This window comes from Portunus trituberculatus, chromosome 17, assembly GCF_017591435.1.
Source record: "Portunus trituberculatus isolate SZX2019 chromosome 17, ASM1759143v1, whole genome shotgun sequence".
Classification (NCBI taxonomy): Eukaryota; Metazoa; Arthropoda; class Malacostraca; order Decapoda; family Portunidae; genus Portunus; species Portunus trituberculatus.
Window position 1 is genome coordinate 13,822,660 of NC_059271.1, and position 27,614 is coordinate 13,850,273.

Sequence of the window (27,614 nt, forward strand, 5' to 3'; positions counted from 1 at the left end):
TCAAGAGAAATAAATGATAAAACAAAAGTATTTTATTTCTATAATGGCAATTTCCGTATAAGTAATATTCTTTCCATTATTCTGACACTAATATTTTGAATCGCAAATGAAGTAAATGGCATCAAAGTATATTGAGTAAACAACATACATATGGAATGGATAAATTGGTCAAGTAAAATGCATATGCACTCCAACCTGTGTCTGTGTGCTAATTAGAGGATCATACCTACAAGTGTATTGGTGAAGTGTCTGGAAGTGGCCTGTCGGTATCACGATAGTGTCGCTGCAAAAAGAAAGGACGGAAAACGCAAGACAGACTAGACAAAACTGAACACAGCATGACAGCTATGGGGTGGGGCGGCAGCCTTACCTGGCGCTTTCGAGGGAGGCAGCAGTCCATCAGGTCCCAGCTCCTGTCACACCATTGCAACTATGCACTTCCCTTTTGAGGGCGCCGCACACAGATAGTTTGCGCCCCACAGCAGTGACCCCTGGTACTTGATTCCCGATGTTGGTCACATACGTACGGGGCCCCAGCTAGTCAAAGCCCATCACAGGTCGAAAGGAGGAGTGGTGACCGTCAACTCGGGGCTATCTGTGTCCAGCTTGTGCCTGTCTACTATCTAGGGGGTGCATACCTTCGTATGTGATCCAGTAGTTTCTGGTAGTCGTCTGTTGCGAACCTGACCAGTCTCGCTGCAGATGTCCATCTATCGCTGTTCTCTACCTGGCCGTGCCTTGCTGCCAGTGCTCGAAGCGGACCCGTTGCCTCGCAGTCCAGCAAATAGTGGATCAGAGGTTCCTCCGAGAAGTCCCCACAGTGCCTGCAGTGTTCTCCTTGGAAGTCCTCACCAAAAGACCTGACTGTGGGATAACCCAAGCGTAATCGGTGTATACTTACTCTGTCACACCTTGTGATGGAGTTTGGTAACACTAGTGGTTCGCCATTGGTCGTTAGCGCCTGCCACTGGAGTGTGGCGGAATGCGCCCCTGCATCTCTCCGCAGCTCTCGTGCCCTCTGTGTGGTAGCCAACCGTGCTAGTTTCTTAATCTGTTGGAAGCTAAGAGAAACATTAATTGACGGTTGATCCTGTGTCAGTGCTCTATTGGCCTCATTGTCTGCTGCTTCATTCCCTTCAATACGTATGTGACTAGGAATCCATGCAAGTGTCACCCTTTTGCTCTCGTCTTTCAGTCGAGACAACAGGAGCCTGGTCATGGTAATAAGCCTGACGTTATCCCTGACTGGGGTGCGTCTTAGGGCCTGCAGCGGTGTCATTGAATCTGTATAAACTATTATGTGTGTGTTGTTATGCTGTCTGGCGTGTAAGAGAGCGGAGGTTATACCTACAAGTTCGGTTTGCAGGGTGGAGCAATGGTCAGACGTCCTCCATGTCTCTCCTCGCCGCACACAAATGCTGCGGCTGTCCTACCTGTGTTCGGATCTACAGAGCCGTCTGTGTAATATACCCGAGCACCTACTGTACCTGTCTGGAGAAAGGTGTCATTGGCCCTGGCAAGAAACATATATCGCGGGCACTGTGTCTTCTTGCATGGTAGCGTAGTTGTGTGGATGGTGGCTGCTGCCACTGTTGTCCATGGTGGTGAATCCATGTAGCCCTCAATCTGTCTGTCCTCCCCCCTTCCAACCAGGTCCACGTCATGGAGTGTTAGCTGTGTGGCGCGCACCATGCTGCACAGCCAAGTCTTCTCCGTGAAGAGCCTGTGGTCCTGTGGGAGAGTGACAAAAAGGCGCCGGCGAGCCGGGTTATTAATGGAGCTGGTAACAGTTTTGGCAACAAACGTGGCTGCAAGCTGCTCGATCCTCATTGATAAAGGAGGTAGGCCAGCCTCATTATGTAAGGCCAGTACATTGGTCCATCGGGGAGCCCCGAGGATGGTTCGCAATGCATGACTCTGTATTGTCTCCAGGCTCTTCTTGTTGCTATCAGCAAGGGACACTAACCCCACTGCTGCGTAGTCAATCAAGGATCGGACAGCCTGTCCGTAATACAGTTGAAACACACGGTGGGTTGCCCCAGCCCTAGTGTTAGTTATTGTTCTCATGACGCTTAGTCGCGTCTTCGTTCTTTCTTTGAGGTACTCTACCTCTTTCCTAAAGGTCAGTCTTTGGTCCATCCAAACTCCAAGGTACTGGTACGCCGGCACCCATTGTAGGCAAACACCCTGGATGCTGAGACTCCTATCAGGGGTAGGTGTCATCACGGCCATTGCCTGTGACTTTTCAGCTGATATCTTAAGCCCCAGGTCCATGCATACAGTGGCTACTGCATCAAGGCCAGTCTGCGCTCTGGCAACTCTGTCTCCCTGGCCAGTAGAAACGAGGGCCAGATCATCAGCATAGCTGAGAAGAGTGACGTTTCTGTGGAAGGGCATGCTCACAAGAGCTTCCATGAGGATATTGAAGAGCGTGGGGCTTAGGACTCCTCCATGCGGTGTGCCGTTCTCAAACTGGTAAACGTTTCAGACTTGGCCCTGGAATTTTACTTTAGCTTTGCGGTCGGTGAGATAGTCGTTGGTCCAACTGAGTAAGCGGCCACTGACTCCTCTCGTTACCAGCTTGTCAGATATAGAGGTTGGTGAGGCCAACTCAAATGCTTTTTCTAAATCGAGAAAGACTACTATACTACTATACATACTACTACTGTTGTTTATCTCCGCTAGGAGCGAGGCGATGCTGTCCGCAGCGCTTCTCCTTTCTGCAAAACCATATATATTCTCATGTGGTTCACCTAGTTTCCACTTGAGACGATTTAGAACCATTCTCTCGGCTGTTTTGGCTACACAGCTTAACAGCGAGATACGTCTGGTCTTATTTGGTTCCTTGGGTTTCGGAATGGGGTGGATGACTGCCGTTTTCCAGCTAATCGGTAGCCTTCCTGCTCTCCAGGAGGCATTGACGAGAGTGAGCAAAGCGCTCTCCCCTGCTGGTCCCATGCTTCTCAGCATGGTGTATGTTATTCTGTTCTCACCTGTGGCGGTGTCTTTACTAGTTTTCTCAGCCCTTTGCAGTTCCTGCAGCGTAAAAGGCTGCAAGCTGGGCGTTCCTTAGCCGCTCTGATACGGGCGAGTCGCTGAGGAAGCAGCTGTTCCTGGCGTCTCTGGGCATCTGCGGGGAGTTGCCTCGTGTCGTCTCTTTGTGTGTAAGAGAGGATGAGCCTCTCAGCCTCTTCCCTGGCATTAGGGTGTGCGGGGATCTTTTTCGTCCCCCCTCCAGTCGCGCGCCGGAGGCAGGCCCAGAGGTCTTTGGGTGATGTTGATTGGCTGAAGCCTTCACACCATTCTAGCCACTTGGCCTCTTTCTCTTCTCGGGCGCATGGGACACAGCTTCTTTGAGAAGCTCAAGGTTGGCTTGTGAGCGTGACCTGCGGAAAATTTTCCGCAATCTGTTCACCCTGTGATTAATTTCCTTTACGCGCTGATTGTGAAACCACCAGTTTTTGGTCGGTGGCTTGAAGCCGGTGGTGACCGGGATCGCCATGTTGGCAGAGCTGACTAGTGCATCTGTAAAGTCGCTGTCAAACTGGTCGATATCGTCTGTGCGTGTGTAGTTTCTCCACCAAGTGGCCATCTCTCTACGATAGGTGGCCCAATTCGCTTTCCTGAAGCACCACCTAGGTGCATCAGGTTGTGTGTGTGGTGTTGTTAAGTCTAGGGTGGTAACCACCGCAAAGTGGTCACTGGTCACTAGTAAGAGTCGGGTGTACAGACCAGCCAGCTCTTTCAGCTAGGGCAGCTGAAACAATGGTGAGTTCCAGTGGATTGCCATGCAGGCTCACCTGTGTTAAGCAGTCTGGCTCCTGGAACCTCCTCCATTAACATTGCAAGGTGGCGTCCTGCGTTGTTGGTCGGACTTCTGGAGTAGAGGATTTCATGGTGGGCATTGAAGTCTCCTCCAATGAGGACCTCCTCCTCTTCCGCCAGACTGAGCAGTTCGCTGAGATCGAGCTCTGCCTGCCCTGGCTTGTACACGTTATAAACGTGTAGCTCTGTCCCGTCAAGGAAGAGAGTGACAGCTTGGACCTCAACGTCCTGTCCACAGCGTATGGGCTGCTCAATCACCCTGTGTGGAATGCTGTCTTTCACAAGAATCAAGCAGCCCCTCGTTGCACCTCTCTCACCGACCAGGAGATGGTGTGTAGTGAAGCCAGGGAGCTTGACCTGCTCTGGATTCGTAACCAGTGTCTCCTGTAGTAGACACACACTAATCTGGTCCTCTATTAGCACGGCATGAAGCAAGTTTCTGTTGCTCCTGAGGCTGAAAATGTTCCATTGCAGGAACTTCAACTTCCTCTCCTGTACCATTTCTTCGTCTTATCGGTGTCGCTGTCGGTGGCCTGGGTTGCGCTCTCTAGGGTCGTGAAGAACCTGTTGCATCTCCCTATGACACCGGTCAGTGTCCTGCTGGTAGTCTCGCCTGGCAGGAGGGTCTTCGCCAGGTTTTCTATCAGGCTCTGCAAGAAGCTGCGAAGCAATTGGTGAAGCTGCTCCCTGTCCTTGGCGTTCTCTATTGGTACCAATTAAAACATGTCAAGGTTTTAACATAAAAAAAAATTACATCAGCTCATTGTATTTACTAGAGATGTACCGATGCATCGGTATCGGTATCGGCTTATTTTATGCCGATACTTACGATACCTAAAAGGAATTTACTACTTAGTGATATATTCGATATAAGATATTGATTACTGAGTAATTTACCTTTGCAAATGGCTTCAAAAAGCTTCTAGAATTGCTCCTATTTCACAAACGTTTTCAGAAGGACTTACAGCATCCCCCAAAACGAAGCCTCCCATCTGATAACGATCGCTGTCCACCAACTCATCCTGGTGTCCAGTGCAGTAATCACTATAAGTAGTAGTATCGGTATCGGTGGTATCAGTATCGATAGTAGTATCAGTATCTGCCCAATTAGGTGGTATCGGTATCGGTATCGGAATCAGCCAAAATTCTGGTATCGGTTTTGGCCAATGAGCGCTCAGATACCCTATGACGTCATGGTTGGGCGCGCGATAGCAGGCATCTGAGGTCACGATAATGAAATTTTAGCAGCTTTTCATGGGTGCGTGATAGCAATAAAACGCGATAACTGAAGTCGCGATAGCCGAGGGTTGACTGTATATATATATATATATATATATATATATATATATATATATATATATATATATATACACAGTAAGTCTTCGTTATATGATACATATGCATTCCTGAAAACCTTACCGCATATCAGATTTACCGTATACCAAACCCATTATAACATGTAATAATAGGGAATGCGTTCCAGCATGTCAAGTCACCCATACAGAAATGAAAATACATGAAAATAATCATAAAAAAAAAGTAAAGTACTGCGCAAAAGAAGTAAACAAACTGTTTTTATTTACCTTTCAATCGCCATGTATTCTATCAGATGATGTCCTCGAGGCAAAGGGACAGTAGGGATTTCAGCCCTTACTCATCTTCCACCAAGTGGGCAGACAAGGACAAGACGTTGTCATCTGCAGTGTCGGAAGCAGATGTAGAAGGGCCAGCTGTAGCAGGATCGGCACGTTTCAATGGTTTGAAGAAAGATGATATTGAGGAAGGGCCAGCTGTAGCAGAGTCGGCAGGGGTGATAGGGACGGCACATCTGACTGGCTTGAAGAAGGAGTAGATGGAGGACTGTTTAGTTTTTCTTGTTTTTTCATCGTAGATTTCTTGATAAATCTTGACACTTTTCTCTACGTCATGAGCAACTTTGCTACTCCTGGCAGGATTTGGGTCACGTTCCTTCAGAGTTTCCAGAGCTTTTTCGATACCACCGAGACATTCTCTAAGTGTTTTGTTGTCCAGGCCACGTACAGGTTCTTCTTCCTTGTCTCCCTCTTCTGCCTCCTGTGATACCTTGTCTAGCTGTATAAGTTCATCATTTGAGAGAGATTCAGCATGGCTTTCCAAAAGATCTTGAACATCATCATCATCAACTTCATTGAAGCCAGCCCTATGGCACAGATTCACTATGTCATTTCTGATCACACCGATGTCATCTTCAGCGAAGCCTGGGAAGTCATGCGTGCATTCTGGCCATACGTTATTCCATGCCAAGTTCATGGTAGACGTCTTCACTTCGTCCCAAGATGCCTTGATGTTATCTAAGGCGTGCTTAATGTTATACGAGTTCCACCATTCACCGATAGTGGGTCTGCCAGGCCCATCTGTGTCCTTTATCAGTTACTGCATGGTTTGCCGCTTGTAGTAGGTTTTTAGTGTTTGCCATGATTATTACAAATATATTTGTGCTTACAATAGACCCTTTAATATTCCATTTATTCATTTAATTAGTAATGCATGTAAGTAATATGTAATGCCGTTAAAAAAAAAAGGGGGGGGAGGGGGAGAGATAATAGGCTCCTAGGGTGGTCAAGTTAAAGTCAGTACTGTGAGTGACACGCCAAGTTCATGGTAGATGTCTTCACTTCATCCCAAGATGACTTGATGTTATCTAAGGCGTGCTTGATGTTTTACGACTTCCACCATTCACTGAGAGTGGGTTTGCCAGGCCCATCTGTGCCCTTTATCAGTTGCTGCATGGCTCGCCGCTTGTAGTAGGTTTTTAGTATTTACCATGATTATTATGAATATATTTGTGCTTACAATAGACCCTTTAATATTCCATTTATTCATTTAATTAGTAATGCATATAAATAATTTGTAATGCAGTTAAAAAAGAGGGGGAGGGGAAAAGATAATAGGCACCAAGGGTGGTCTAGTTAAAGTCAGTACTGTCGGTGGCGGGGAGGTGTGGCGTGGATGATGTCATCACCCTGGTCCCCCGCGCTGGGCCCTCTTGGATGACATGAGCGGATACCGTATCTGTGAATTTTTCTTACCGTATATCGAATCGAGGGTAGTAATTTACAAATACCGTAACTGTGAATTTACCATATAAAGAATTACCATATAACAAGGACTTACTGTATATATATTCAGTGGAGACTCAATATACTCGAACTTAATTCACTCCAAATGGCCGTTCAAGTATTAAAAAGTTTGACTATTGATACCTATAAATCAGGTAATTTGTTCCAGCCATTGCCAAACCCAAGTTTAGAAAAAAAGCAGCAGTTTAATTTTGCAGTCAATGCTAGCATTGGCACACAGAAGCAGGGTTAGCCTTTCATGGGCTTGTGTTTTGTCAAACACTTCTCTTCCTTTGTTATATATATCATGTTTGGCAGTTTTTTTTTTCCAAAATAGGCCAGTTTCATCACAATTAAAGATCTGTTGTGGGCTTAAGTGCTCCTTATCCACAAATTTCTTAAATTCAGGCACAAATTACTCAGCGGCAACTTTGTCAGCACTTGCGGGCGCGCCGTGCCTCACAACAGAATGAATTCAAGTTCTTTTCTTGAAATTCACAAACAGCCCTTTACTTGCTATAAAATCATGATTGGAGTCAGATGTAGTATCAGAAATAAGATCACGATGCAGCAGCCTAGCCTTCGCACAAATTATGCCCTCTGACAAAGAATCACCAGGCATCTGCCATTGGTTTTCCCAATCAAACAATTTTTCCATTTCTTCCATTGCCGCTAGTCGCTTAAATTGCCTTTTCACACCAAATGCCACATGAGCTCTTTTAATGAGTTCTGTCTTCTTCAGTATTGTGGCTACTGTAGATTTAGTCATACAGTACTCAGCTGCAAGATTGATTATTCTTCCTCCTTTCTTGTATTTTTTTTTTTTTTTTATACCATGTGGGCTTTTCACGGGAATTTATGAGCTAAAGGGGATACTTTTTGGGGTACCTCCTATCTGAAAGCCCACCTGCTAGGAAACCATTGCCCTGAGTGAGGAAGCCCAACCTACACTCGGACCGTGGACAGGATTCGAACCCATGCGCTTGGAGATCCTCGGATCCCAAAGCACGCATGGTTCCACTGTACCTTTCGATGGCTGTCACTACATTCTTTCTTGTAGGCTTATTCTCACCACAAACAAGCCTCTTTGGTGTCATTGTAAGCTTTTAAATGGGAAAAAAAAAAAAAAACGGAGAGAAAGCACAGGACAATGTTATTCTTAAGACAGCGAAGGATCAACTGGCTGCGGTGGACCAGTGGGCGCATGGGGCGGTGCAGTGGGAAGGGAGAGACCTTTTGTTGACAGCCACGTGGACGGACATTCGACTAATAGATATTTTTTTCGAGTATTAAGTTGAACTTTTGTGTTCCACCATTGAAAAGTTCAACTATTTAGATGTTCAAGTATTGATTGAGTCTCCACTGTATATTTTTTTTTCATCTTTATAGATTGAGAAAATATTATTTGATATTCCAATATGAAAAATTTATGCATGTTCTTTTTAGCTTAAATAATAGGTTTTTATTACATATGTTTATTTTTCTATCGGGATATAGCATATGGAGAACCAGAATGGATATCAAGCCATCCCAACTTTGCTCCACTAATCTCGGGAAAGTTCCAGCTGTCTGGAGTGGATGCTCCTTGTTTTGTGTATCATAGGCCATTGTGATAATCCCTTAAGTGACTACCTCACACATTTCATGTACCAAAACAAATGCAGTCAGTTACATACCGAACCAGGTGACACAGGCAAGCTTCACTGCATTCTAATTAGTGTGATGCCGTTACTCCTTGAGGTAAGACGCTCTGTCATACAATTAAAATTGCACTTATCATTTTCACGACAAATAGAAAGATATTTCCACACTTTCTTTTGTTTTGGAAATGTAATGAATATTTGAAATAAAAATACATTTTAGAAAATAAGGTTGGTAAATCTGCTTTCACACTTCCTTTTATAGTGGTATAACCCATTACAGGGGTGGTAGCTTAGCTATGCAAGAGGTCACAGTCGTATCGGAGGCTCAGCATGGGTGTGAACAGATGGAGCACAACAACACCTGAGCCTAGGAGCGCTACACAAACACTTGCTTGATGTTTTACATTTAATGATCCACCTGATCACTTCACACAAAACAACTGGGGCTGAAATATCACAGCACCCGACAACTCACTCACACACCACAATATCCCACTAACCTAACAAATCAACCTGGTGCACTTCCTCCCTCACTACCTGAGTTTATCCAAGGAGGGTCAATGAGTGAAACCTCTACCCTAACACTCAACTCAGACCATATGCTTGGCACTATGAGTTTCCTCCCCACACTTCCTTCTCTCTGGTGAGAGAGTAAATTCAAGCTTGGTAGTTGACCAGAATGTAAAAGTGGCTGGTATGGAAGGTAGCTCGGTAATACCAGACTGGTGTTCAGGTTCCTTACATCTCAAGTAGGAATGAAGCTGCCACGTAGCGGTAATATGCTAAAGTCACACATTTGAGATAGATATCAAATCCAAGGTGGGCTCAAAACACTTCATGTAGCAGATATCAAATCCAAGGTGGGCTCAAAACACTTCATGTAGCATTATCTACTGTTTGGATTGTTACACTTTGGCTTTGATGATGTTATAAAATAGTACATTAGAATTATATGTAAAGTCATGGTAAAAGAAAAATATGATTGTTACCCCTGTAGTCTCTCACAGTCACTGCCAACACCATATGTCAGGTAGGTACCATCTCACAACAGGATTGGTATGTAGGCTACTAGCAAATAATGAACTTTTTAAATGCAAAATACTGGGATCTAATAATGATCTAAATGCATGTGAGAGTCTTCAGTTGTCAAGTGAAATCCTTCACGTCATATTCAGAGCTTTTTTTTTTTTTTTTTTTTTTTTTTTCATATCAATGTCTGCCAAAACTGGATGCATCTAATGAACCATCAAATACAGTACCTTTGTGTGCAACTAAAACATCATTTGATGTTTCAGATTCAACGCCTCACCAACACCTGGCACACCGTGAGACAAAAATTCACTGACTCAGCTTACAATTTTGAGTCCAAGCTGAGATCTACCCTGAAGTCCATGAATGAGTGCACCAACCCTCAGGCACCCAACACCACCATACCTCACCTGCTGCCTTTCCTGCTGCTTTGTGAGAGGGACCTCAACGACATCTATGCAATGCACAGACATGTAAGTATGACTTGTGGCATGAAGTGGGATGAATGGAAATTAGTTGATGACATCTAATGGAAAAAGAATGCAGATTGAAGGAATGAATGCATGTATGCCTTATAATCACACAATGATGCTTTCAAAAGAGTAGGACTAATTTAACATGTAGAAAATGCCTGAATTTTTAATGTGAATTTTCAAAATTATTCTGGAATATGGCTACATACAAAGCTCAAATAGTATATTGGAGGCATATGAAAGGCCTCAAAAACCTGTACTAGTCAGAAATAACTCAAAGACTGTCTGAAGAAAATGTGACAAGTATATAACTATTACTAATAAAACTACCACTAAGGAAAAAATTTATTTTATAATTTTCATTTCTCTTTACTACTACATTATTTCTTCTGGACACTCTTCTGAGTTTTTTGGACTTAGTACAATTTAAGGCTATTGGATTATCCTTTCTTAGAAAAAAACAGCCCCAGATTGAGATCATTACTGTATATGCTGGGCTATAAGATGACACCCAATTTTTTAAAGAAAAGTTTAGGTTTTGAGCTATCACCGGTGTATAAGACGACCCCCTTAATAATGAAGGGTGCATCACTGACAAACCACAACATGAAGACCTTGTGTGATGGTCGGTCAATTCCCTCACTTAAGTACGTTCGTATCACAACAAAATTCACTATCCCTGTTCTACACAGTTCCATTTGTTTCTGATCTCCAAAATGGCAGGAATATACATTACTTTCTATTCTAGATGACTATGGTACTAATCACTACAGGTTTATTGCTGGTGCCTCACGGGGCCCTGAGGAGCTGTAATATGGCCATTCCCTCACTATCACTGCCACTAGCTTTAAAATACAGCCACTCTTAATTTATTGATCCAACAATTAACTCACACACAAATATAAAACATAATGTGTTAAAGGAATTCAAAATCAAAGCCATGATTGGATTAACATAAACAGTATCTATGAATGTCATGGTTTCTGTTAGATTAATTGGCAACTGATGATTATTATTATGGCATGGCTGGGTGTGCTGACCATTGATAGATGCTATCAGCAAACATTTGACATCCTTAGAGAGTAGCTCATCCTGTTGTAGAGCCAATAAATTGTGCACACACACACACACACACCAGATATTATGTGTATAGTGGAGACTAAATTGAGACCAAATAGATTGGTTTGATGTGGAAGTTAAGTAGTATCAGAGGATTAAGGGGAAATCTGATGGAGTGGATGAGAAATTATTTGACAGGTAGAAAAATGAGGACAGTAGTGAAGGGGGTGAAGTCAACAGTGGAGGAAGGTAACCAGTGGAGTTCCCCAAGGTTCGGTGCTTGGTCCCATCATGTTCCTGATCTATATAAATGACATGCCAGAGGGAGTGAGAAGTTATATGAATATGTTTGCAGATGATGCAAAGATTATGAGGAGAGTGAGGAATATGCATGACTGTAATATACTGCAGAAGGACTTGGACAAAATAAATGAATGGAGCAGGACGTGGAAAATGGAATTCAATACCAACAAAACCTGTGTAATGAGAATGGGTAGAAGTAAATATAGACCATATAAAGACTACCAGCTGGGGGGGAAGACTGTAATTGAAGTCAGTGAAGAAAAAGACTTGGGAGTGACTGTACAGAGTAATCTGTCTCCAGAAAAGCCCATTAATAGAATATTTGGAAAAACGTACAGCATGCTCCAAAGTATAGGATGGGCATTTAATTACCTGGACAAGAACATGATAAAGAAAATATTGACCACCCTGATTAGGCCACAGTTGGAATATGCATCAGTAATTTGGTCACCATACATGAAGAAACATGTCAAGAAACTGGAAAGAGTGCAGAGGTTAGCAACAAGAATGATACCAGACTTTAAGGAGGTACCATATGAGGAGAGGTTAAATAGGCTGGAATTAAGCATGTTGGAAGAAAGAAGAGTCAGAGGGGATATGATAACAATGTTCAAAATAGTACATGGAGTGGACATATTGGATAGGGAGAACCTGAGCACAATGGCATCCAGTAATTACCTAAGAGGACACCCAAAGAAAATACTGAAGGACTCCTGCACGAGCGACATCAAGAAGTATAGCTTCCCGTATCGGAGCATTGATGCATGGAACAAACTGAGCATGGATGTGGTGTGTGCGGCGAGTGTCAGTCAAATGAAGGAAAAATTGGACAAGTGTGGACAAAGAGACAGGACATAGAGAGCTACAGCTTGGGCCCTATAATCACAAATAGGTAAATACAAATAGGTAAAATACACACAGGGCAGAAGGTGATCTAGGTGATAACAAGTTGAAAGAACTCAAAAATGAATGGAAGCAGGAACAAGAAAAGGAAAAAGTAAAATTTTCAGAAGTGTTAAGGACACAAATTCAGGAGAACACAAAAGTCACTGTAATAGAAGTTATCAAGAAAAAAGGAAGATTTGGTGTGGGATGCAGTGGACAAGAAAAAAAACTTCAGGATGGGGGAAAAGAAAAATGCAAATAAATTCACAAGAGAACGTGAAAAAAGGGAAATGGCCAAAGCTGTTATCAAACGAGTACAAGACAGCATATAAAAATTTGACCAGGAGGTGGAGGAAGTGATTAGGCTGGGAAGGTACAGTTAAGGGGGTAAGAGACCAATGAAAGTGAAAATGAGATCTCAAGTGGCTGTAGAAGAAATTATGGCTAGAAAAGGGAAGTTGGCCGATGATGTCGATCACAAGGAAATATGGATAAAAAGAGATATGAACTTAGAGGAAAGGGAAAAGGAGAAAGTGTTAAGAAGTGAAGCTAAGGAAAAAAATGAGAGAAGGACAGAGATAGAGAAGAAGAATTTTAACTGGAGGGTTCTGGATACGAGACTACTACTTCTACACCCAGATTGCCACGCATTATAAAAAAGGAAGTTAAGTTGCCGCACCCTGTATATGTGTGGAGGGTGTGCAGTATGGTGAGGAAATGGAAATAATGAGAGTAACAATCAGAACAGAAGATTTGAAGAAAAGAAAAATTATAGTTACATATGTTCCACCAAAGACTAATACATGGGGATCAGAAGAATATAAAGATATGCAAAGAGAGGTAATAAAGTGCCTAAATAACATGATAAGCAGAGATAGAAGAATACTCTTAGTTGGAGACTTTAACTGTAAAAAAAAATAAACTGGAGAGAGATGGAAGTAATGGATAATGCTGGGCAGTGGAGTGAGAAAGTGTTACAATTAACTATGGTTAATACAATGGACCAGTGGGTGGAGGAGTCAACAAGGTACAGGGGAGAAGAAGAACCATCATTGCTTGACCTAGTTTTCACAAAGAAACCAGAGTCCCCTCCAATCATACAATACCTTAGTCCAATGGGGAAAAGTGATCATGTGATATTAGAGATACAAATGCAGGAGGAAGATGAGATAAGTTACAGAGAGGACTATAAAGGAGAGAGATTAAATTATGCAAGAGCAGATTTTGAAAAATTAAGGAGTTATTTTGCTGATATTGAGTGGAGTAATATTATGTGCAGGAAGACTGTACAAGAGAAATATGACATTCTTACAGAAATACAAGGAAGGAGTAAATAAGTTTGTTCCTGTTTATAGAGTTCAGAAAAAAAAAATACATGCTTGGTACAATGCTAGATGCATACAAGCAAAAAAGGCAAAAGATAAAACGTGGAAGAAACTCTTAAAGCAGGGAATTGACTATAATATTCAGCAGTACAAAGATACTAGAAATTAATATATTAGAATAAAGAGAGAGGAAGAAAGAAAGTTTGAGAAAGATGTAGTGGATAAAAGCAAGGATGAACCCAACCTTTTCTACAAGTTTATAAATGGCAAAACAAAGAATGAGGAAACAATTGAAAAAATAATTAAAGAAGGGAAGACATACCAAACAGAGAAGGAAATGTGTGAAAAAATGAATGAGAGCTTCAAAATGGTATTCACTGCAGAAGATGATTTCACAGAACCTAATAGGACATTGGATTGCCAAGGATTACAGGAGATTGCAGTGCACAAAGAGGATATTGGAAGATTATTGGATAAGTTGGAAGTCAGAAAAGCAATGGGGCCAGATGGTGTATCAGGCTGGGTGTTAAAAGAATGTAAAGAGCAATTACTGGATCCAATTTGGGAAATAATTAAAAGTTCAATAAATGAAGGGAAAGTTCCACTAGAATGGAAGAGAGCCAACATAATACCAATATTTAAAGGAGGAAAGGCAACTGAACTACAAAACTATAGACCAGTGTCACTTACAAGTGTTGTAGGGAAGTTGTGTGAAATAATTATCAAAGAAAATGGGTTAAATTTGTAGAAGAGAAGTCATATCGAACAGATAATTTGGGTTCAGGACGGGGCTGTCATGTGTATCAAACTTATTAAGCTTCTACTCGAGAGTTATTGCAGGACTTGAAAACAGAGATGGATGGGTAGACACAGTATACCTGGACATTATTAAAAAGGCTTTTGATAAAGTCCTTCACGGAAGACTTCTTTGGAAACTAAAGTACATACACTGCTGGTCATAGCGGAAGGCGAGGTACCTATGACATCCTGTGAAGGAGATTAATGACACAGAAAATGTTTTCCAATGAGGGTATTCACCAAAACTAGTAATTGATAGGGTGCCCTAGTGCCTTCTTGACCTTTTCAAGTCTCATGGGAAGTGAATCACCCAGGTGGTGGAGATACTGAGCGTCAATATTGTCCTATATGTCCTGAATAGTGGCTTGGAGGCATGGGAGGGAGGAGGTATCTCTCTCCTTTAGCTTTAGTTTTATGTACGCCCAGATATTTTCTATAGGGTTAAGGTCTGGCAAATTTGCGGGCCAAGGTTTTAAAAGGTTAACTGTGCAGAAATCAAACCATTCAACAATTAACTTTGCCCTATGGCACGGTGCACCATCTTGCATGAAGGTATCAGCATTGCAATTTTCCTTACATTCATCTAACTCATGTAGAATTAGATCAAAGTAGTTATTTTGGTTCATATGAACATTCTTAGGCAAAACACTAATTTTCCAAGACTATAGTAAGAAAAACAACCCCACACCATCAAAGAATCTGGGTTTTAATGTGCGTGTTGTGTAGCGTGGATTGTAATGGGTTACTACAGAGTCTGCGGTACACATGGTTTCTCTGGTTGTCTGTAACCTGAAAGCTTGCCTCATCTGACCAAAGTACTCTATGCCACTTACCTAAGTCCCAATCTTTGTGCTGAGACACAAAATACAAGTCTACTGTTACGGTGACCATTGTGTCAAGCAAGGTTTTGAAACCGAGCGGCAACTCCGGTATCATATATCGCCTTTCACGTATCTATGCATACTTCTTTCAATCACCCAGCCAGTAAAGAGGGTTCCTGGGCTTAAGTTCCTTGCTGTGTATGATAGCGTTGGCCTCAAGCTGTCTTTGAATAACGTTCAGAGTTCTGTGGGTCACACTGCGTTTACGCCCTTCAGGGTTATAAGGTGGTGGCGAAGCGTCTCTTCCTCCCTCACGATAAATTTTGGTCTAACGTTGAACAATTCTGAGAGCTATGCTCTCGATTTGACTTATTCTCCCTCACTAAGGCACAAATGACAGAGAGTTGGGCCTTACCAATTAGTTTCCAAGGTCCCATAATAGGTAGTAACAGGGCACAATGGTAAGCACACACATCCACAAAAAGGGGCCATGAGGGGGGACGAAAGAAAATTCAAATTCAAGCACATGATCCACAAGCGAACGTTGACTATGAAAACATATCATTTACTTTGACTACTAGAGCTGCAGAGTTGTCAGATAGCGACATACAGCAAATCCCGCCATATATTTAAGAGTTAAGAAGGGATGAATGAAATTTGGTCAGAGAGGAACTCGTGGTCCCTTTCGCGCCTTCCGCTGTGACCAGCAGTGTAGGAGGACTGCTCGAATGGACAAGTGATTATTTGAAGTATAGGGAAATGAGAACTGTGATCAAAGATACATACTCATCTTGGGGTAAAGTAACTAGTGGAGTGCCACAAGTTTGTGTAAACGACATTCACATTGGGATAAACAGTTATATAAATGTATTCGCTGATGATATAAAGTTGCTAAGAGTTATCAAAACCAGAGAGGACTGTCTGCTGTTGCAGGAAGATGTAAACAAGATCTATGAATGGAGCAAGAAGTGGAAGTTGGAGTTTAATGTCAAGAAATGCCACATAATGGAACTAAGATATTACCTGATAGTGTGAAAATAGAAAATACATTGGCGATCAAATGAGGCCGGGTCACGTCCTCTTGAGTGACCCAGGGTGAGGATTTAGGCCTATCGGGGAAACCTTTTAAAAAAATGTGCTGATATTTTTACCCCATTGGCTGGTGTGGGAATAATGTTAAAGTTTTAATATGGGCACAATAGCATGAAAAGTATTATCAAGGAGGCAAAGAAATATAAACAGAGAGAGAGAGAGAGAGAGAGAGAGAGAGAGAGAGAGAGAGAGAGAGAGAGAGAGAGAGCGGAGGGAAGGAGGGGAGAAGGAAAAAGAGGAGAAAGAAAAGAAGTCATAGCAACTTCTTGCGGAAATATGACAATACTATAAACAGGTGCGTCCTGCTACCTGACCCCACCCTAGCCTTTAATTTAGGATGGTGGGACTATACACCTGGCCTCAGTACGCCTCCAGAGCTTCTATAGAGTGGCGTTTTGTTACGCTGCTCCTGAGTGTCTCAACCTTCTGCAGAACGTCTCGGTGCAAACTATTCAACATCATCTTCAAAAGGATTTAAAATTGCCAGCACGCCACGCTGCCAAGAAACCGCTTCTGATGGAGGCTATGAAAAAAGTGACCTCTGGATTTCTGGCGGAAATACAAGGAGTGGACATTGGAAAACTGACAGAAAGTAATGTTCAGTGATGAAAGCTCATTCTAGCTGGTCACAAACAACTCAAAGGTCATGAGGAGGCCCGATAATGTGTTCCATTATGACCCTCACTACACTGTCAAAATAGTCAATCAGCCAGACAGTATTAGGATGTGGGGAGTATTAACTGGTCACAAGGGCTCTGTTGGACTTTACTTTCTTCCTAAGAAAGTGATGATGAAGGCAACTAATTATATTGAGGTCTTGGAGGACCACATGCTGACATTTTGGAGCATTCATGAAGCAGAATATTTCTATGCACAACTTAGCACCAGCATATAAGACTAAGGCTGTCAAGGAGTTCATGGTGAAAACAATATACGTGTTCTCAACTGGCCAGGCAACTCCCTATACCTCAAACTTATCAAAAACGCCCAGCAAGTAATGAAGACAAAGCTGGAGAATTCACTTCCCAGCACCGTCAAGAACATGACGAAGGAGCTGAAAAAGATAGGGATCTATTTCGATGCCTCCTACTTCTCCAGCATTGCTGCTTCTATGCCCAGGAGGATTCAGAGTGTTCTGAAGTAAAAGGAAAGTATGTCCAAATACTAATTATAAGATAAAATTCTAAATAAAATTGCCCTATTTTGTATTATATAGTTTTACTAACCAAAATTCAGTGATGTACACTTATTTTTGCAGCCACTGTAATATATTAGTCCTTGACCAATTAAATTAAAACAAACTTAATCTAAGTAAATTTAATCCAGAAACTAACTTAACAGTAATAGCCAAGTGCAAGGGAAAATAAATCATGGACAGTGACAGTAACAGATGGTTTAACAATGTTTCAGTTCGCCATTGAAGCTTTGGCAAACCGTGCAACAATCAAAGATGCAGAAAATAATTTGAGAGAGAGAGAGTAAAATCACGAGTATTAGGAGTATTTTAAGGTCAAATATATGGTAAGTGGCCTCAAAACAACCTCCTTGATTCAGTGCTCATTGGCAATCATCAATGCACCGACAAGTAAGTAATTGCATTTATGTTTTATAGACAGTATTGGCAAATTAGCACACTGGCGGATCGTCCAGTTGGATGTTTTGCCAGTGTCAGCAAACTGGCACACTGCCAAACCATATTTAAACCATTACCACAACATTGGAGACATTGATTTCCATCGATCGCTGCTTCTCATAACACTTCATAACTGAGGCATCTAATGCAGTATCTTTTCCATTCCTTACATTTTTCTTTGGTGCACCTTTACCACTTTTACTTGATGATGCATCCACACAGTATTTAGCAGAATATTTTACCAGCTTATCTTTTGATTTACTAATGTCGAACACGGTTTGCTTGGCCACACCATACTCCTCACAAACACTCACTACTCCAGCTCCTTTCTTTAATTATCTTATTAATTTCAGCTTGTAAGTCACAGTTTAGGTCACTCAGTTACACAATACTCTTGGGAGACATAAGTTATTGAAAAATACACAAACTTGTTCACTGATGCACTGAGTTTATGAGTGTTGCCCAGACTTGTTTACAATTGTCGGTTGCCATCTATTAGCTCTTTCTGGGAGTACAGGAGGCACGCATTGTTTGAATTAATTTCCTGGCCGTCTGGATTCAAATTATCAAATTATTATCTGGACAGTGTCCAAATAAACTGAAATCCAGATATACGAGGTACGAATAAACGAGGCTTAAATGCATTCTGATGTTTAGGGTGACTTATCGAAAAGATGACACTCAAAAGCCAGAGAGATAATGATTCAGGTTTTCATAGTACAGTGGAGACTCAATACTCGAACTTAATTCATTCCAAATGACTGTTCGAGTATTAAAAAGTTTGACTATTGATACCTATAAATCGGGTAATTCGTTCCAAACCCAAGTTTTAAAAAAGTAGCAGTTTAATTTTGCAGTCGCCGCTAGCACTGACGCATAGAAGCAGGGTTAGCCTGTTTTTCATGGGCTTGTGTTCTGGCAAACACTTCTCATCCTTTGTTATATAGGTCCTGTTTGGTAGTTTTTTTTTTTTCCAAAACAGGCCAGTTTCATCACAATTAAAGATCTGTTGTGGGCTTAAGTGCTCCTTATCCACAAATTTCTTAAATTCAGGCACAAATTTCTCAGTGGCAACTCTGTTAGCACTTGTGGCCTCACTTTGCCTCACAACAGAATGAATTCAAGTTCTTTTCTTGAAATTCCCAAACCATCCCTTACTTGCTTTAAAATCATCATTGGAGTCAGATGCAGTATCAGAAATAAGATCATGATGTAGCAGCCTAGCCTTCACCCAAATCATGCCCTCTGACAAAGAATTGCCAGCCATCTACCGTTTATCCAATCAACAATTTTTCCATTTTTCCACTACCGCAGGTCGCTTAAATTGCCTTTTCACACGAATCGCCACATGAGCTCTTTTAATGAGCTCTTTCTTCTTCAGTATTGTGGCTACTGTAGATTTAACCATACAGTACTCAGCTGCAAGATCGGTTATTCTTCCTCCTTTTTCGTACTTATCAATAATCTCTATTTTCATTTCGATGGTTGTCACTACATTCTTTCTTTTAGGCTTATTCTCACCATTAACAAGCCTCTTCAGTGCCATTGTAAGCTTCTAAATTAAAAAAGAAAAAAAAATCCGGAGAGAAAGCATTGGACAATGTTATTCTTACGACAGCGAAGGATTTACTGATTGCGGTGGCCTGCCTGTGGGACACGTGGGGCGATGGGAAGGGAAAGACCCTTTGTTTACAGCCACGTGGACGGACATTCGACTAATAGGTATTTTTTTCGAGTATTGCATTCGACCATTGAAAAGTTCGACTATTTAGACGTTTGAGTATTGAGTCTCCACTGCATTTTCTTTCCATTGATGAATTTTTTAAAGTTCTCTTTACTTAACACTAGAAAATTTCATTAACCTCCACTTAAAACTATAAGATGAGACATCAAAACAATGAATTCATACCTGAATTATCAGGTTCTAATTGTATTTTCTTTACATTCATGAATTCTTGTTCAACTATCCTCACTTAGTATTAGAAAATTTCAATAACTTCCTCTAAGACATAGAAACCTTTGAGAATAATAGCACAGTTCTGTTTCATGACACTTCAACAACTATTTTACATCTAAAATGCCCCAACAATTCTTCCCATTTGCTCACTCTACTGTCCAACATTTTCTTCCTTGAGGCATTTTATCCAATTGATAACTTTTTTTTTTCATGGAGGCTTATTTTTCATGCTACTTACTTTACAGCTAGACTGTAAAATCCACTATAAATTCCTCTCCTGCACCAACAGAGTTCCTCAATCCTGCAATGGGAGAGCACTGCTTCAGACTACGGCCTGCAGATGCTTGTCTCCCACCTCCAGGAAGCAAGAATTGTCAACCAAGATCTCAATCTTTACCGCCGCAATGCTGAACTCATTTTACCTGATCCCAACACTCTTGATGAACTCACCTTGGACATGTTTCGCACCGAGTTCCACCTCAAGTTCTTGTGGGGAAGCAAGGGGGCAGTGGCAGGTTCTGAGGAACGGCACGCAAAGTTCCAGCAGGTGGTGAGGACCCTGTCAGAGCGCTGCGAGCCAACCCCTGGTGTGGCCTGAGTGCTGTGACTTGGTTCTTGGATATGAGAGGCTCATACCTAATTCTGTGTAAAGTGAAGAATTTCAGTGTCCATTACAAATTACATTACAATACATGGTGTTCCTAGTAACTCTGGTGGCTCACTGCAGACATGGGAGACAGTATTGGAGTGAACAGCAGCTCAGTGAGCCTCATAGGGGGAGTGTGAGTAGAGGTGCTTTGCCTGATCTCTAACAGTATGACTAATAGGATGTTCAGTAATATTTGAGATATATATTTGACCCACATAAAAGAACAAGAATGAATTCAATAATGCTCAGTCCTAGAGATAACTTACTAAGACTTTCTTCTGTGAGTGCACAGAAAATAATAAAAATGCTTGTGTATTTGTTCCATACATATATAAATGTCAAAATATGAATAATCAAAAGTACTTGTGAAGCTCAAATTTTCTCTATCATTTTTAACACATGCTAGCAGTCTTATTCTGAGATATAATATAGTATAGGTACACTAGGACAAAGGAGTTAGCACTATGGATAGAATTTTTTTGTCACTGGTGTCTGGTGCCTCTTCCTCACACCAACCAGGAGTGACCTCAACCCAAAGACGTAGCATTTTCTAGCTGTTCTATACTTGACTAGGCTTCTCTAAGTGAATGAATTTCTAATATCTACATATGTGGTCTGAATTGTTTGTGTGTGTATTTGTGTGTAAGAAACAGTGTTGCATTATTATTGTTTTGTATTATAATTTATTATTGTTGGCATATTCAGTAATGTATCCCAATTGATGGTGCTTTTGCTGCTGGCTTGTGATATGACAGCACAAGGGGAAGAGAATGTTCAGTGTTTTGTGTGTCCAAGATTCATGTTTGTATTTTAATGAAGAATTCAGTGTTTGGAACTGAGGGAGTAAAACTAGTAATGATTGTGTAGTATTATTAGAGTGCGTGTGTTTGTGTGTATTTACCTAGTTGTAACATACAGGAAAAAAGCTATGCTCATGCTGTCCCATCTCCATATCTATGCAAATTTAATATTTCTTTGAACTTATTGATTGTCTTTGCTTCAATGACTCTCTTATCTAAACCATTCCACACCTCTACTCATCTTTGTAGAGAGCTGAACTTTTTTATATTTCTCCTGCAGTTGTCCTTTCTTAATTTCTTTCCATATCCTCTCTTTTGTCACTGTTGTCCCAGATTAGTAAGTCTTCTCTATTTAATTTTTCCAGTCCATTCATCTCTCTGTACTGTATTAGATCTCCTCTTTCCTTTCTCTGTTGTAAGGTTGTAAGACACAGGATGGTCAACAAGCTCTTCTGTGATTATTATAGCACCCAGTCTTTTGTAGGTGGCTATATTTGTACACTCCAGCTGATCGACAGTCCCAAGTGAGGGAGGGATGTGTTAGGTTAACGTTCTGTAGAATGCACTCTCAGATAAATATACTTTATAAGAGTAGTTTATCCATCTATATTATCTTTTGTTATGTTTTTATTATCCATACAATGATTATTATATATAAGTACCTTTTTCTTACCTGAAAACACATAAAAGAATTGGGATACTGTTTTTTGGGAGGCTGGAGTGGATTAATAGCATTTCAGTGCATTTCAGTGGGAAATTTTTTTTTGAGGTACAAGTTTTTTGAGATACAAGCTCCTTCACAGAATTAATTAAACTCGTATCTCGAGGTATCAACCTTAAAAAAGGATCTCAATGCCTATCCTTACCTGCCGCAACCAGTACATAATTGTTCTCATTTCAGAAATCCTTCCTTTAGTCCTCCATTTTGTTCAAGTTTCCACAGTAACCTTATGTGTGGGACCTTGTCAAATGCCTTCTTTAGATCTAGGTATATGAAGTCCACCAAGCTACCCCTTTCTTGCACTATGTCAACCACTCTTGAGTAGAAGTTGATTAAATTTGTGACACATGATTTTCCTCTTCTCAATCCATACTGTCTATCAGTCAATATACCTTTCTCCTCCAGATATTCTATCCATTTCTTCTTTATTATCCTTTCACATTACACTGGTCAATGACACTGGTCTGTAGTTTAATGGGTTCTCCTTATTTCCCCCTTTGAATATGGGCTTAATATCTGCTCTTTTCTAATCTTTTGGTACATTATCCTCTGTTAAGGAATTCATAATGATATTGTGGACTTTGTCTGCTAACTGGTGACTGCATTTCTTTACAATCTAGTTTGACACTCCATCGGGACCTAAGGCTTTTCTTACATCGTGTTCTTCCATTATTTTCCTTAATTCTTTTAGTGACACTTCTATTTCACGAACACCATCAGTTAATTCCACTGGAATTTGATACTGGAAGTCATTTTCTCTGGTGAAGACTGACTGGAAGCAGTTGTTCATCACTCACGCCATATCTTCTGGGTCTTTGTACATTTCATTATTGTATTTTAATTTGCTTATTTCTTCTTTGTTTTTCAGCTTGCTGTTTACATATCTATAAAAACTATTTTGGTTGGTCCTTACATTTATCCACTATATCCATCTCGTAGTTCTTCCGTTCAGTTATTTGAATCTTGACATACTTGTTTCTTTTTGAGGCATAGTCTAACTAATGATTTAGTCTTCTATTTCTTCTCCATCTATTCTAGGTTTTTTCTCTTTCCATCCTTGCTCACTCACATCTGTTAAAATACTCTTTGTGTTTAGGCTTGTCTGTTTTCTTGACTGACACATGTTTCATTATTCCTTCATTATACTTCTCCATTTAAATATTCTACTTGTATTCAGTTTTCTCTGATATATAAAATTCAGTCCAGTCTTCTTGTTCAAAGTATTACCTTAATTCTGCAAAGTTAGTTTTACTGTAATTGTATCTTCTATTTTTATAGTCTTCATTTCTTCTTTCAGCCTGTTCTCAAGTAATACATGATCATTTTTACTGAGTGGACTCTTAAATTCCAAGTTATTGAGTTTCTCTGGTTCTTTAGTAAATACTAAGTCTGTTTGTGATGGTTCTTTATTTGTTCTATACCTTGTGCTGTCCTTCACCCATTGAGTTAGAATATTGTCTACTGCTAGATTCAATAGTATTTGTCCCTAAGATATTTCTCCTCCCTCAGTTGTCAGATCTTCCAAAACTGTTTTCTTGGAATTAAAGTCACCCATCACTGTTATGTTTTTACTCTTTTTCAATTAGTCTTTGTAAACATTTTCTGGTATCATATTCCCATATTCTTAATTTCCCCATGAGTTTGTTCTGGGTGGGACATAAACAATGGCAAAGTTCCTTTTTCTTGCTCCTTGAATTCTTGTGCTTTTTTTTTTTTTTTTTTTTTTTTTTTTTTAATACCATGTGGGCTTTTCACAAGAATTTATGGGCTAAAGGGGATACTTTATAGGGTACCTCCTATCTCAAAGCCCACCCGCTAGGAAACAGTTACCCTGAGTGAGGAAGCCCAACCTGCACTCAGACCGTGGACAGGATTCGAACCCGTGCACTTGGAGACCCCTCAGATCCCAAAGCACGCATGGTTCCACTGTACCACGGCGGTGCTTGCAGCACTTCAGCACTCCTTTCTCTTAACAAGCAACATCACTCCTCTTTTTTTTTTTTGTTTCTATTCTTCCATATATTGTAGCTATTTTCCCCAATATCCAATGCCTTAAGTCCTCCATACAATTTTGTCTCAGTTAATCCCATGATGTCAGGCTTGGTTTCTTTTAAATAATCATTCAGGTCTATTTTTGCCTTTAAAACACCTTTTACATATATGTATGTGACTTTTAATATTCTTCCTCTTCTATAGTGATACTTATTTACTTTTGTTCTCCCTCCTTGTGTACCACTTCCTTAGTCTCATGTCTTTGACCTTCCAGTAGTAGCTTGCCCTCTCTTCTGCTGTTCTGTTTAAGTTTCTTTTTTTTCTTTGGCTGTTTCTCATTTTTATACGCTTCTTTCCTTACTAGTCTCCATGAGCCTGCCAGGATTTCCTCAACACCTGCTTGCAATCTTATTCTAATCCTTAGTGAATCTGTTTTTCTCTCCTTGTATATCCCCAGTGTATATAGACTTCTTCAGTTTCTTCACTCAATCTCTTGCCTTCAATTTCATCATCCTTCACCTCCATCACTACTTTCTCAGCCTGCATTTTTTCATATTCTTCTCTTTTTATGTCTAATTGACATGACTTTTTCCTTTAATCCAAAGATAACAATGTATTTTCTTTCCCACAGTATTCCTAACCAAATTTTCCTTTTCCTTAATTATCTTTGCTACTGTCTTGGTAACCTCCTGTTCCCTTTCCTTGACTGATTCCTCTATAATTTTTTAAAAATTAACTTTCTGCTGATCCTGGTCCATCTTCCAATGATTTTGCTTTTTGCTTATTTTCCTCACTTGATCTTCATTATCTTCCATTTTCTTTTCACTTGCACAAACATAGTTTTTCTTTAGCACTTTCATGTTTGTGATCTCATTGTACTTTTCCATGATTTTTAGCCCTCCTCCTCAATAGACTCTCTGGTGTTTCAAACCTGTCCTCTTGTCTAAAGACTGAGAAATCATGTTTAGGAAATTCAAATATACCGGAGGGTGTAAACAAACACTCCTCTACTTTGTTCATTTTTCATCTCAATTTGTTTCTTGCTCTTTTTTCCATGTTATTGACATTTTAAACCCTACCACCTAGATGGGACAGCACTAAAACATAGCTCATACCTTTAATTAACACTAGGCAAAAAATATTCTTGGTGGTTTGGAATAATATCAGAACTGAGAACAGTGTGGACGTCTGTTTCGTAGAATCTTGATCTTGTGTGTGTGTGTGTGTTGTATTGTACAGGGTTCAAGCAGGGCTCATAGTGTCCTGTCTCCATGTCTCCATTTATCATCACTCAATGCATTTCACTTTTCCACCATTCTATGTGGAAAACTGTATTTTCCAATATCCTTCACACTCTGTCTCATCTCAATTTTCTTTATATGTCCTCTTGTTCTTCCAGTTTCTTCTGTCACCAGCTCCAGGTCTTGCTTGTCTATCTTTTTAATGCCATTTACTCTTATATATCATTATTAGGTCTCCTTGTTCTCTTCTATCTTGTAAGGTTGGCAGTCCCATTTCCTTCAGTCTTACTTCATATGTTAGGTCCTTTAGTTCTGGCACCATCTTTGTAGCTGTCTTCTGAATCTTCTCTAATCTTCTTATATCTTTTTTAGAGCTCAGTAACCACACCACTGCTGCATATTTCAGCTTAGGACATATCATGCTTGTGATAATTTTTTTCATCATATATTTGTCCATGAATTGAAATGCCACTTTTATGTTGGTCAACATTTTATATACTGATCTTACTTATGTGTATTTTGGGGTGATAAACACTCCCTGATCTTTTCCTCTTTAGTCTATAATTTGTTCCTCTCCTATCAGATAGTTCCATACTGGTCTTCTCTTACTCTTTCCTAGTTCCATTACGTAACATTTCTTGGCATTGAACTCCAATTTCCACTTCTTACTTCACTCGTAGATTTTGTTTATATCTTACTGCAACAGCAAACTGTCCTCTCTGGTTTTAATTACTCTTAGCAGCTTTGCATCATCAGCAAATAAATTAATATAACTATTTACCCCATTGTGAATATTGTTTACATATATCTGGAACATAATGGTGGGCTAACACTGACCTTTGTAGCACTCCACTTGTTACTTTACCCCAAGTTCTTCAAATAATGCCTTATTCAGTCTAACAAAGTTCCTGGTAGTCCTTCTATGCTCTCTAGTTTCCAAAGTAGTCTGGTGTGAAGGACTTTATCAAAAGCCTTTTTATGTCTATCCATCCATCTCTGCTTTCCAGTCCTTCAATTACTCTTGAACAGAAACTTAATAAGTTCGACACACATGACCATCCTGTCCTGAACCTAAATTGTCCATTTGATATAACTTGTTCTTCTTCCAGATGTTTGACTCACTTTTCTTTGATCACTATTTCACATAACTTCCCCACAACACTGTTCTGTAATTTAATGGCTCGGTTGCCTTTCCTCCTTTAAATATCGGTATTACATTGGCTCTCTTCCACTCTAGTGGTACTCTCCCTTCATATAATGAACTTGCAATCATTTCCCAAATTGGATCTAACAGCTGCTCTTTACATTCTTTTAGCACCTAGCCTGATACACCATCCGGCCCGATTGCTTTTGTGACATCCAAATTATCCAATAATTTTCTAATATCCTCTTTGTGCACTATGATTTCTTGCAATCCTCAGCAATGCAATGTCCTATTTGGTTCTGCAAAATCCTCCTCTTAAGTGAACACAGTTTTGAAGCTCTCATTCATTATTTCACTCATTTCCTTTACTGTTTGGTATGTCTTCTTCCCTCCTTTAATTATTTTTTTCTATTGTTTCCATATTCTTCATCTTACCATTGATAAATTTGTAGAAAAGCTTGAGTTCATTTTTTATTTTTTTGCACATTTTTCTCAGTTTCTTTCTTCCTCTCTCCTTACTCTGAGAAAAATGTGCAAAAAAATAAAAAATGAACTCAAGCTTTTCTACAAATTTATCAATGGTAAGAGGAAACAATAGAAAAATAATTAAGGAGGAAGAAGATATAAACAGTAAAGGAAATGAGTGAAATAATGAATAAGAGCTTCAAAACTGTGTTCACTTAAGAAGAGGATTTTGCAGTTTCTTTCTTCCTCTCTCCTTACTCTAATATATTCATTTCTCGCATCCTTATACTGCTGTCTGTTATTGTCATTTCTCTGCTTTTTAAGTTTCTTCCAAGCTTTATATCTTTTGCCTTTTTAGCTTTTGTACATCTGGCATTGTACCAAGCATGTATACTTTTCTTAACTTTATTGATAGGTACATATTTCTTTACTCCTTCATTATGTTTCGGAAAGAATTTTTCGTATTACCCTTGTATTGTCCTTGTATTATCTGTGTGTGTGGGGGGGAATGGGGTGGGGGGGGCACTTATCTTGCAACAATATTCTGAATCACGTCTGTCCACCCTTTGTAATTCACCACGGTCGCTTGCTGGTTACCCAGCCAGTCTTCCCCATTACGAAGTGAGCTCAGAGGTCATAGACCGATCTTCGGGTAGGACTG

General features: G+C 40.4%; 1 protein-coding gene across 10 annotated transcripts in view; it reads left to right on the plus strand.

Moving 5' to 3' along the window:
* The window catches only part of LOC123504736 (SH2 domain-containing protein 3C-like), a 315,439-nt gene extending 293,394 nt beyond the window's left edge, over positions 1-22,045 (plus strand). For all 10 annotated transcript variants that reach the window (XM_045255494.1, XM_045255495.1, XM_045255499.1 and 7 more), the window contains 2 exons: positions 9,862-10,068; positions 20,231-22,045. In XM_045255494.1, the coding sequence (XP_045111429.1) occupies positions 9,862-10,068; positions 20,231-20,539 (516 nt within the window). In that variant the 3' untranslated portion in view covers positions 20,540-22,045. The remainder of the gene's footprint in view (positions 1-9,861; positions 10,069-20,230) is intronic.
* Positions 22,046-27,614: the final 5,569 nt, after the last annotated feature.